Here is a 12,587-nt window from a genome sequence, read left to right on the forward strand (position 1 = left end):
AGGGGGTAAACAGTGAGGTGGAAAAAATTGCAGATGATACAAAACTACTCAAGATAGTTAAGTCCTGGGAAGAGCTACAAAAGGATCTCTCAAAACTGGGTGACCGGGCAACAAAATAGCCAGTAAAATTCAATGTTGATCAATTCAAAGTAATGCACATTGGAAAACATAATCCAAACTATACATATAAAATGATGGGGTCTAAATTAGCTGTTACCACTTAAGAAAGATCTTGGAGTTATTGCGGATAGTTCTCTGAAAACATCCACTTAATGTGCAGCGGCAGTAAAAAAGTGAACAGAATGTTGGGAATCATTAAGAAAGGGATAGATAAGAAGCCAGAAAATATCACACTGCCTCTATATAAATCCATGGTATGCCCACATCTTGAATACTGTGTGCAGATGTGGTCGCTCCAACGCAAAAAAGATGTATTGGAATTGGAAAAGGTTCAGAAAAGGCCAACAAAAATTATCAGGGGTATGGAACAGCTTCCGTATGAGGAGAGATTAATAAGATTGGGACTTTTCAGCTTGGAAAAGAGATGACTAAGGGGGGATATGATTGAGGTCTATAAAATCATGACTGGTTTGAAGAAAGTAAAGAAGGAAGTGTTATTTACTCCTTTTCTTACAACACAAGAGCTAGGGGTCACCAAAAGAAATTAACAGGCAGCAGGTTTAAAACAAACAGAAGTATTTCTTCATACAACGCACAGTCAACTTGTGGAACTCTTTGCCAGAGGATGTTGTGAAAGCCAAGACTACAACAGGGTTAAAAAAGAACTAGATAAATAGGATAGGTCCATCAATGGCTATTAGCGAGGATGAGCAGAGATGATATCATCCTAGCCTCTGTTTGCCAGAAGCTGGGAATGGGCGACAGGGAGTAGATCACTTCATGATTACCTGTTCTGTTTACTCCCTCTGGGGCACCTGGCACTGGCCACTGTCGGAAGACAGGATACTGGACTTGATGGACCTTTGATCTGACCCAATATGGCCATTCTTATGTTCTTATGACAATCAAGGTGCTAAAGGAGCACCTCAAAGAAGACAAGGCCATTGCAGAGAAGTTAAATGAAATCTTTGCATCAGTCTTCACTGCAGTTGATATGAGGGAGATTCCCACACCTGAGCCATTCTTTTTAGGTGACAAATCTGAGGAACTGACCCAGATTGATGTGTCAATAGAAGAGGTTTGGGAAAAAACTAATAAATTAAACTGCAATCAGGAACCAGAACCAGATGGTATTCACCCAAAAGTTCTGAAAGAATTCATATATGAAAGTGAAGAACTACTAGCTGTGATATGCAAGTTACTGTTTAAATCAGTTTCTGCACCAGATGACTATAAGATAGCTGATGTAAATGCCAATTTTTTAAAAAGTTTCCAGAGGCAATCCTAACAATTACAGGCTGATAAGCCTTACTTCAGTACCAGGCAAACTGGTTGAAACTATAGTAAAGAACAGAATTTTCAGACACACAGATAAACACAGTATGTTGGGGAAGAGTGAACACGGCTTTTGTAACTGGAAATCATGTCTCACTAATTTAAGGGAGTCAACAAGCATGTCGACAAAGGTGATCCAGTTGATATAGTGTACTTGGACTTTCAGAAAAGCTTTGCCAAGGTTGCTCATCAATGTTTCTTAAGTGAACTAACCAGTCATGGGATAAAAAGAAGGTCCTCTCATGGATCAGTAACTGATTAAAAAGATAGGAAACAAAGAGTAGGAATAAATGGTCACTTTTCACAGTGGACAAAGGTAAACAGCATGGTCTCCCTGTTGTCAGAGGACTGGATTTGACATAATTTGCAGCCATCTTGTGCACTTAGCCCCTGTAAGCTGAAAGTGAGAAAACAACAGAGTCAGAAATCTGGCCTTGGCTCAGACAGATAGTACAAAAACAAGCTGCAGTTTTACTGACTGGGATAGATAAAGTGAAAGGACAGATTCATGAGAAGGGGAGAAGCACGGAAAACTGACCTTGATTCTGTTCGTCTGTGTTTGTAAGGGGTTTTTGTTTGTTTGTTTTTTGCTCAAGCTGCTTTCCTGATAAGTAGAATAATTAATTATTATTGGTTGTTGATAGGGAAATTGTTAGCGTCTTTGGGGCCATTATGAGTTATGTCTGGAGAAAATCTATAAAAAGTTTAGTTAGAAAGTGTAGTTGAAGAAGTTTGGATATTCTATGAACAAGGAGTCACTGACAAATACTCCCCAGCAGCTAGGCAGAAGGCTGGCTACCATAATCCTGTTACTGTCATTTGACACTACGTCAGGCTATGGGTAACTACATTTCTTTGGGGTGCTCTAGACCAATTGCTATTTTAGATGTGTGCCTTGTACTCAATAAAAACAAGCGTTTTTGGATGGAAGCAGTCTTGTGTGTACCAATCATTTATCAGATGGAGATGCTGTGTTCTCCACCGATTTATTTCCTGACACCACCTGAAAAATAGAGACTAGTTACCATAGCTTTGGGTTCAGATATTCCTAGGGTGTTACCTGGGGTTCTATACTGGGACCTGTGCTGGTCAATGCATTCATAAATGACCTAGAAAAGGAGATGAACTGTGAGGGATGTCAAAATTTGCAGACAATACACAATTACTCAAGATAGTCAAGTCCAAAGCTGACTGCAAAGGGATCTCACTAAACTGGGTGACTTGGCAACAAAATGGCAGATAAAATTCAGTGTTGATAAGTGCATATTACTGCACATTGGAAAATATAATGCCAAACATATATAAAAAATGATGGGGTCCAAATTAGCTGTTGCTACTCAAGAAAGATCTTGGAATAATTGTAAATAGTTCTCTGAAATCATCTGCTAATCAGCAGCAGTCAAAAAAGTTAATAGAATGTTAGGAACCTTTAGGAAAGGGAGAGAGATAAAAACAGGAAATACCATAATTTCACTATATCAGTGGTTCTCAAACTATGGGGTGGGCCTCCCAAGGGAGGTGCAGGAATGTGTCAAGAGAGGCGTGACTTGTTGCCTTTTATTTTTATTTATTATTAATTATTATTATTATTGAGACCTGGTTGTCAGTCCTGGGTGTTGGAGGCTTATGCAGAAGGGCCATGCATAACAGAGGGGGGGGGATAAAGGAGATAGCTGCCCTGGAACTGATAGCTGGAGCCTGCCACCTGGGCTCAAGCTCTCCTTACCCCTGTTCCTCAGTCCCTCACCAGGAGGCAGCCTGGGCTTGAGCTCTCCTTCTCCCCCACCAATCCCTCACCGGGAGACAGCCCAGGCTCGGACTTTCCTTCCCACTCCTATTCCCTCACCTGGAGGTGGCAGGGCTCTGGCTGTAAGCTCCGTGGTGGCAGCACCAGCACAGAAGTAAGGGTGGCAATGGGACGCTAAGTCACTTTTCCAGCAGCAGCTCCAGGCATCAGCGCTCCAAGCGCGTGCCTGGGGCAGCAAGCTGCGGGGAGGGCACCCTGCCAGTTCCTGTGAGGGCGGCAGTCAGGCTGCCTTAGGCGGCTTGCCTGCAGGAAGTCCGCCGGTCCCGCGGATTTGGTGGCAATTTGGTGGCTGGTACGCTGAAGCTGCGGGACTGGGGACCTCCTGCAGGCAAGCCGCCAAAGGCTGCCTGACTGCCATGCTTGGGGCGTCATGAATGATGTGAAGAAAGTGAATAGGAAAGGTTATTTACTTCTTCACATAGTACTTGAAGAAATTAATAGGCAGCAGGTTTAAAACAAAGAAAAGGAAATACTTCTTCGCCGAATGCATTGTCAACGTGTGGAACTCATTCCCACTGTGAAGGCCAAAAGCATAACTGGATTCAAAATGAATTAGATAAGTTTATGGCCGATAGGTCCATCAATGGCTATTAGCCAAGATGATCAGGGATGCAACCCCAGAGTCTGGGTGGCTTTAAACTTCCAACTGTCAGAACCTGGGACTGGATGACAGTGAATGGATCATTCAAAATTGCCTTATTCTATTCATTCCCTGTGAATCATCTGGCACTGGTCACAATCAGAAGATAGGATCTGGGCTAGAGGGACAATTGGTCTGACCCATTCTTATGATTTTATATAATATTTGGCGCTGATCTTAAAGCCACGGTTCCTGGAGTTGGATGATTACATGAGAATCCTTTCATTAAAAATCATGTAAATTTCTAGTCCTCGTGGCTGCAGAGAAAAGCTTGAAAATGTGTAACATAAAGGCAAAATAAAAAGGGCAACTCCCCTTCCCGAAAATGTATTAATATTATGAATCCATTATTTTGGGGGCCTGACTCATAGTTTTGAATACTTGTGGTTGGTTATACTGTATTTTATTTAAATAATGTACCTTTATCGATTTGTAAAATGTGAACATCAATATTTAAATCGATTTTTCAAAAGAGTACTTTTAAGGAAGACCCTCAGATTGTAGCAAAATTAGAAAATGAATATTTAGTAGACTGCTTGTTTCTTCTGCTATTAGTAGTGCAGATAATTTGGAGGTAGGAGAGAGACAGCTGTAAAAATACAACAATCTAAGAAATATTACTCTCTTGGGAAAACAAAAATCTTGTTAATAAGCCAACAAACAAACTACAAAGTGTGTGATAGCTCAATCAATTTATAAGGGCATTATTAGGCCAAAATTGATCCAAAATTCAGGTTTTATTTAAATATTCTTACAAAAGCTGAATTACTCATATTTATTTCCAATAGAAACCAGGATTAACCAAATAACATTCCTCTGCAGGAGGAAACACAGTATATTGTACTAGTTATGACAAAAGTTAAATGGTCAAGAAACTAAGTTAACTATTTTTACTCTTTTGCAGTTCTTGGACAAACAGTATAGTGAAAGTTTATTAGTTCTTGTAAATTGTTTCGTTTTTAATAATTTAAGGTCTCATTTGTAGCACAGAAAAGGGTATTTAAATTTTTAATAAATGATAGTTAAACTGAAATGTTCCTATTAAGTTTTTAATTATCCAGTGCCTACGCATGTTTTGGGAGCCACCATGTTGTAAGTAGTAATAATAATAAATGGGACAGTTTTCCGTGCTATTAAACACTCTTATTAAATCTTGAATTTGCTAGATCTTAAAAATGTTTCGTTTCAAACAGCAAAACACAACATATGAAAATGTCACCATATCAGCATGTTATCCGAGATAATTAGGAGGCTGGAATGATGAAAAATGTTAGAACAAATTATTAAAACTAATAAAAAAAGACAAAACCAGGCTCTGTTTCCATCATGGACATTGCTTTCTAGAAATAGATGAAAATAAGCCTTGCAATTTCTCTTCCTTTTTTGTTGAGAATGTTTTCACTGCTTACAGAAGAAGCACTTAACCTTCAGTTGTCAGAGGTTATGCAAACTGTGTTGACACAACTATATATGCAAATTGAATTCCTCAGAAGGAGTGGAAAAAAAATGTGGTTTGTGGTTTATCTGGGCTTCAAGTTTACAAAGAAGTGTTAAAAGTCTGACTCTAAAGTCATTTTCCAGTACTGTTGATTAATATAATCTTGTTGAATATTTCAAAAGCAACCAAATATTTAAAATGAAAAAAAAAAGTTGAATAGTTATCATTAATACCAATTTATTATGATTCTGCATGTGCTGTGACATATTTTTTATTGTATTAGTGCCTAGATGCCTCAACTAGGCCAACTCCACTAGGCACAGTACAAACAGTTCCTGCCTCAAAAAGCTTTTATAAAGCTTCATCATGCTACTTCTCATTATAATTACAAGTGCACCCCAAACAGCAGCCCCACTAAACACAATAAAAGTATCACTGTTCAAACAACTGTACAGCACTATTCTTGAGAACACTCTCAGCAGTGTTGCTGTTTCACTGTGACATTCATGATAAGCAAACAAATTTAGAGAATTTTAGATAAATACATGGAAGTAGGAGAAATACTACTGTAAAAAAAGCCCAGCAATCTGTAGCTGTATGTTTTCCTAAAGGAGGAAAATCTGTTTTAAAGGATCTGGAGGCATTTTTTAATTTAATTTAGTTTGGACCATGATTGGGGAGAGACTATTATGTGAATATTTATGTAGTTATAAATCCAAGGTAACACAAAGAAAATCACACTTTTTATGAGACTAACAGGTTGCTGCAGGATACGTAGTCAACCTACTCTTTATTTCATATATTTTTAAAAAACTAACTATGCAAAAACAAAGCTAATTACACAAGTTATTACAATAGAAACCTCTTACTAGCAACTGCATCATCTAAATAATTTAGTCTCAGCTACAAGAACCAGATAAAATGTTGATCATCAAGACAATTTCATTATACAGTAAGACTGGGTTAGTTACTTTTAAACATTTAAAATTAGGAAATTCAACATTGATTTTTCTACTACACCTCTATCCCAATATAACGCTGTCCTCGGAAGCCAAAAAATCTTACCGCATTATAGGTGAAACCGTGTTATATCGAACTTGCTTTGATCCACTGCAGTGCGCAGTCCCCTCCAGCCCCCCGGAGCACTGCTTTGCCACATTATATCCAAATTTGTGTTATATTGGGTCGCATTATACCGGGGTAGAGGTGTATTTACTTCTTCTACAAGGCCCTTGAATTATTTCTATTGCCCCAGCAGTTTCCAAAAGCACCTTCCAAGGACACTCCTTTTGGCTTTCATTTGGGGAATCCTTCAGTAGTTTCAATGTTTTATCAATGCTGCATAAGGCATGTTTGAAACAAGAAGCAGGGTGTTTGAAACACCATAAACGCTATCAGCACGTTTAAAAGACGACACCTGGGTGCTGTAACAGATCACATACTTTGTCTTGCTCATTTGCACACTTATTAATATGCACGTATGAAAAACAAACCTTATGCTTTTTCTATTCTTAAGAACATTAACTGCTTATCCTTCTTCTCAAGTCAATATGCAAAAGACTATTTTAATGTTCATATTATGAATTGAGAAAGTAATCAGTAACTCATTTAAATAGAATTTATCCCACTTTTTAAATATGAAAAGAATTTAACAAGGCACAAATTCTAATGAAGACATTTTTCCACTAAGATTATTAGGATTGAGACTACAATCCGTTCAGGTTCGTATATGACTCCCATCAAACAAGCCATAGAACAAACCATCAGATGCTAAGGACTTTTGATCACTACCATCCTGCTTCTGATTCAAGCTACTGACCTAGTGGTGAAAGGGTGTCCCACTATCAAGTTTTTGAACCAATCAATCCCATTATATTTCTCCCACTTTTAAAGAAAAGACATGGATTGGCTGAGGTCCTTGAGAGATGTCCATCACTAGTAATCACAAACCAGATCACTCTAGTCTAGATGGGATAAATCGACCCGAGTGCTCTCCCGTCGACTTGTGTACTCCAGCGCCACGAGAGGAGCAGGCAGAGTCAACGGGGGAGTGACAGAAGTCGATCCACTGCAGTAAAGACATCACGGTAAGTCGATCTAAGTATGTCGACTTCAGCTATGTTATTCACGTAGCTGAAGTTGCATAATTTAGATTGATTCCTTCCCCTCCTCCCCAGTGTAGACCAGAGCTAAGTTCTTTGAGGAATGGACCCTTCTAATATCTGCATATTTTACTGTGGCACACTGGTTGCAGTGAACAAAAAACAGTATTTCCTGTATAGAAAATATATACCACAGTAAGATTTAATCAAATCCACAGTAAATATTTACTTTTAAGGAAGACCCACTTCCTTCTAGGGCCTTTGAAAAAATTTCCTCTCAATAGCCCACTAAGTACAAAGGTACACTGCTTCTCTCCTGTTCCTTCTTCCTTATGCCTATGACTAGAATGAGTAACACATTTATTCCTGTGAGAGAACACAGCAATGCCTCATGTTTATTACTGTATACAACTACATGTTCTTAGTAGAACTAGGCTAGAAAAGTTCAAGTTTGCTACAGCCACTGAACATTCATGGATGTCTGCCCAGAATATTCAAAGAAAAACAGAACATCCAGTCTTAAAATTTTCCAAGTTGGAATGAATAAGTGTCCCATATTAATTCACGATACAAGTACAAAATTATGTATACATTTTCTTGTCTTAAATTTGCAGCTATCATTACCGGGAATTTTGTGAAGACCTGAAGGACAGCAATATTTAGTACTGAAAATGAAACATGTCCACTGCAAATGTCTATAGTGCTGGTTACTAGCATACTTCTGAAAATAAACCTTTTAAGTCAATCTGTGCTAAGAATCTCCATGTTTAATCAAAGCCTTGAGATAAAAGAATTGTCCCATTTCTGATAAACATCAAAACAGGAATAAAAAATAGACTGAATGCCCTGGCCTCATCCTAAATATTGTATGGCAGAAAACACTAAAGGTTTATTTAGCAGCAAATTCTCAGGGTGATACAAGAGACTCATTCAACTGTACACAACAGAAGCTCTGCTCTTGGTTGTTATGCTTAAAAATTCAAGTTTATGATATATTCTGGAATATGGGGTGGAACTGAACTTTTTTTATATTGTGAGGAAAAGAAAGCTTTGAGGTCCTGACCCTCACAAAATCTGCTAACTTTATGGGGCCACAGTAGGAACATCAGACAACTTGCAGTAAAATAAAGATCTGTTCTACAAGGGCAAAGTCATAACATCGTACAGGCCAATACAACTGTAAGTGTACAATCTATAACAGGGTTTTGGGTTTTTTTCCCCCCGTTTTCACCCAGATATATATTCCCTTTTCTGAATCCTTATTATCCCTCTTCTTAGACAGAGTTAATTCCAAAATAAATGTTTCTGTAAAACATTGAAACTTCTATTTTTGGAATGGGCAACTGAGACCAAATGATAGTTTATACCCTATCTTCTGTAAAAATTTGGTGGAAACCTTGGCAAATTCAGAGTTATTTTATGTACATCATGACAAAGACAAGCATCTGAACCCAGAAGCTGCTCCAACATAAAATGCCGTAAGCTGCCTTTCATCATAACAAAACAACTAAGATTAAAAGCTCCCAACCACTTTCTAAAACCACAGTCAAACTTTATTAAATTTTATTATCCATTTAAACATTTTGGCTCATGAGACTTGTTTTTGCTTTTTAAAAGTAAGATGGCTTATGACTATCAGTTTAAAAAAGCAAAAATTCTTTGTATAAAAATGGCTCATTATTAACTATACTAAACATATATACACTTTAAGAACTTCATGTGGAATCATTCTTACCATACCTGATAAAATTCTCGAAGCCAATTCTTCTGTAAATTTTCTGGCTGAAAAAGAAAATTCAAAAACCCATTAAGACAGAAGCAAAGCCTTTTGTAAAAGAATATCTCAATACCCATTGATTTCCTTAATTGACTTAAATGGCAAGCTTTTTCCCATTAAAAACAAACTAGCAAGACCCTCCTAGAACTCTACCACTCAGAAATCTTCTTTTTCATTTAGTACCTCTCTTGCCAAGATCATACCCAATGAACTGTGCAAATATGTAAAGGTGAAAAAGATCCTGTATAAATGTAGTAAAGGTAATTCAAAACCATTTCATGTATGACCTCTGCAACACAGTACCAAGTGTTAAGGTAAAATAGTTGAACAGGCTGAAAATATTACTCATAAATCTCAATTCTGCAATATAGTTTTTAACTTATGCATTTGAAGTACTTATGAATTAACTGAACATCAAAAATAATGTAAACTGTTTGAGATTATGGCTTCAAGTTACATACCCTGAATTATAGTGAGATATCTTGTGCAGCACTGACTTAAAAAATGACAGCATTCACTTTCTGTGTTTAAAGTTTATAGGAATGCCTTCCAAAGAGAAACATGTAGAAAGTACACAGTCTCAGCATAGATTAAAAGATTTGTAGCTTGTAACTGTTTCAAGTTTAAAGCCTTTTTTGTAAACCCTACCACTGGCTTTATTAAGAGTTGAAAAGAAGTTCTTTGCGGCAAGGACTGTCAGGTTATTCTGTTTGTAGTGTATAGCACAGTGAGGCCCAGGCCATGACTGGGGCTCCTAGGCACTACAACAAAGAAAAAAGGCAAAAGAGAATTTCTAGATTACCCCTTATTTGTAAGGACATAGCTATTTATGCAAAGCCCTGCCCTTTCAGAAACGTGTAATGCTCTGAATAGAACTACGGAAGTACAGTAGTTTACAAATCTGCACGTAGCACCTAGAGAAAGATACAAACCATTGTTTAATCTTCTGAAACTTGGCTCGACTTGAGTAGGGGTAGTTCTTGTAATGTTCTGCAAACACAAGACAGGCTCCCTAACATTTTACTGGCAAGAAGTAACATTGTTTGTGTTACACAGATTAGAGGTTAGTGAAGTGAAAAGCCAAAAAGACTTCAGTAGATGGCTTTTACTTGACCGAGAGGCATAACACAAAATAATGCTGGTGCTTCTTTCAGATATATAAGAAATTTCCGTTCTGTTGGGTTCTCTCTCAAGTGGTGTTCTTACATAGTTAAATAAAATTAAAAATATTTTATACTTCTTAATTAAACTTGTACTGATTGCTTATTAAATGAAGACCTCCATAATTCTGCCATAAGTGCCTAAAAACTCTACATATAGTGCAAGAATTGGGGCTGGTCAAACAGAGAAAATTTTTACGAAATTTTTCTGAAAATGTATGGGCTTTTTTGCTCAAAATCTCAAATTCAGAAATTTTTCAATCAACTCAGAAAAACAGGAAGCATTTTAGCAATTTTGTGAAAAACGTATAATTTTCCTCCTTGCTGAATTGTGACATTTCTATTGAAATTTCAAAATTTGGAGATTTTCAACCAGCTGTAATGTTAGCAATTATTTTCTGCCCTTATATAATTTTTTTGAGGCTGACAAAATTCCAGAGCAAATATATGAAGACTTCAAGACCAGGAGCTCACAAAAGGAAAAGAATGCCAGCATGCGCTGCCGTGTTCATACTTAGATTATATTCTATCACCCTAACTCTATCAAAACTGCAATGTAGCAGCAGCTTGTCCACTTTTTTTCCATTTTGACTTCAATAAGAGAACTCGTTGAGTAAAGATAAGCACAAATGTAAGGATCAGAGCCTAAGAACAGTAGTACTGAACAGTTTAAAACAAAGGTTGCTGTGATTTGAGGTCAAAACCTAGTCTTCAAGATGTAAAAGATAAAGCAATTAAAATTTAATAAATAGGTAAGTAATGCTGAATTACGACAAGGTACTGAACAGATTATGATAACTGAAAGACTGGCGATCATAAAAAGGCATATTTTACTTTTGATATTAATAGGAGATTTGCACAGAGATAAACTGGCATTTCATGTGGAGTAAGAATGGTACATAATACTAAATTATACCCTCAATCCATGGAGTGTAATTAAAAATGAAATTTCTTTCCACATAGGCTATATCTGCCCTGGTACACATACCCAGTTACTTGGACTGTGTACATGCGCATGCATGTTCCCTATACACACACCAAGAGTCCACATATCCTGTGCTGGACATGGGTATAATGCCATGCCATGAGTGTACCCATGTGCACACTGCAACCATTGTTACACAATATTAGCACTACCACTTCAGGGATGGTATCCCCAGGTTCTGAGTGTCACAGGGAGATATTCTAGGAATGACTTTGCTGTGTGTTTTTGGTATTCATACATATGCCAGTGGCAGTTCCCTGATGATTATCACCCCACTTGCCACACTGAGTGGAACACATGGAGCAATGGGATGATGCCATGGTTCTGTTCCCGCTCCTTATTACAGGACAAATGTTTGTTTATTTCGTGGAGTAGGCGATGGGCAAGATGCTGATGACATTTGTGCAGAACTTTCTGACACAATGAAGATGACTGATCTTGAGGATAAATGACAATTCATTTAGCTACCACAGATGAGTGGACCATCACTTCTAGGACAGGAGAACCAGCATGAAGCAGTGCGATCAAATCATTTTGGCAACCTGAGATAACAGCAGTGGCTTCAGAATTTCTGAATATGGAAACAGACATTCATGGAGCTGTCTAACAAGCTTGCACCAAACCTCCCATGCCAGAACACTCGATTCAGGGAAACCATATTGGTACAGAGGCAAGTGGCTATTACCCTGTGGAAGCTGGGAACATCAGACTGTAAATCCATTGCAAACCACTTTGGGATTGGAAAGTCCACTTTGGGGTTGGGGTTGTGCAGGTTTGTGACGCATTTAACAGTGTGACCTAACCACAGGTTGTGGCCATTGGAAAAGTTCCAGAAATAATAGCTGGATTTGACAGGATGGGGGTTTCCAAACTGTCCAGGAGCCATCAGTGGTACCCATATCCCAAGACTTTGCTTACCAAAAGAAGCAAGTGAATATGTGAACTGAAAAAGTTACTATTCATTCATTCTGCAAGGCTTAGTGCACCACAGAGGCAGAGTCATGAATACCAACGTGGGAAACACTGATTCATGATGCCAGGGTGCTGTACTTGCTTCTGGGGAATAAAGTCCTTTCGTCCCCCTATGGGTCTCTATGGCGTGTCTGTGCCAACAGTTATTTTGGGAGACCTCACATCCTAATTTGGCTCATGAAACTATACACAAACATTGATGGGAAAAGGGACTCAGGAACAGCATCTGTAGCTAGGGTCACCAACCCTCC

General features: G+C 38.1%; 1 protein-coding gene across 4 annotated transcripts in view; it reads right to left on the reverse strand.

The window, feature by feature from the left end:
* Positions 1 to 12,587, reverse strand: part of INPP5A (inositol polyphosphate-5-phosphatase A) — a 427,143-nt gene that overhangs the window by 314,842 nt on the left and 99,714 nt on the right. For all 4 annotated transcript variants that reach the window (XM_075072715.1, XM_032799699.2, XM_032799700.2 and 1 more), the window contains exon 2: positions 9,183 to 9,224. In XM_075072715.1, coding sequence (XP_074928816.1) covers positions 9,183 to 9,224 — 42 coding nt within the window. The remainder of the gene's footprint in view (positions 1 to 9,182; positions 9,225 to 12,587) is intronic.

Source organism: Chelonoidis abingdonii, chromosome 15 (genome assembly GCF_003597395.2).
Source record: "Chelonoidis abingdonii isolate Lonesome George chromosome 15, CheloAbing_2.0, whole genome shotgun sequence".
NCBI lineage: Eukaryota > Metazoa > Chordata > Testudines > Testudinidae > Chelonoidis > Chelonoidis abingdonii.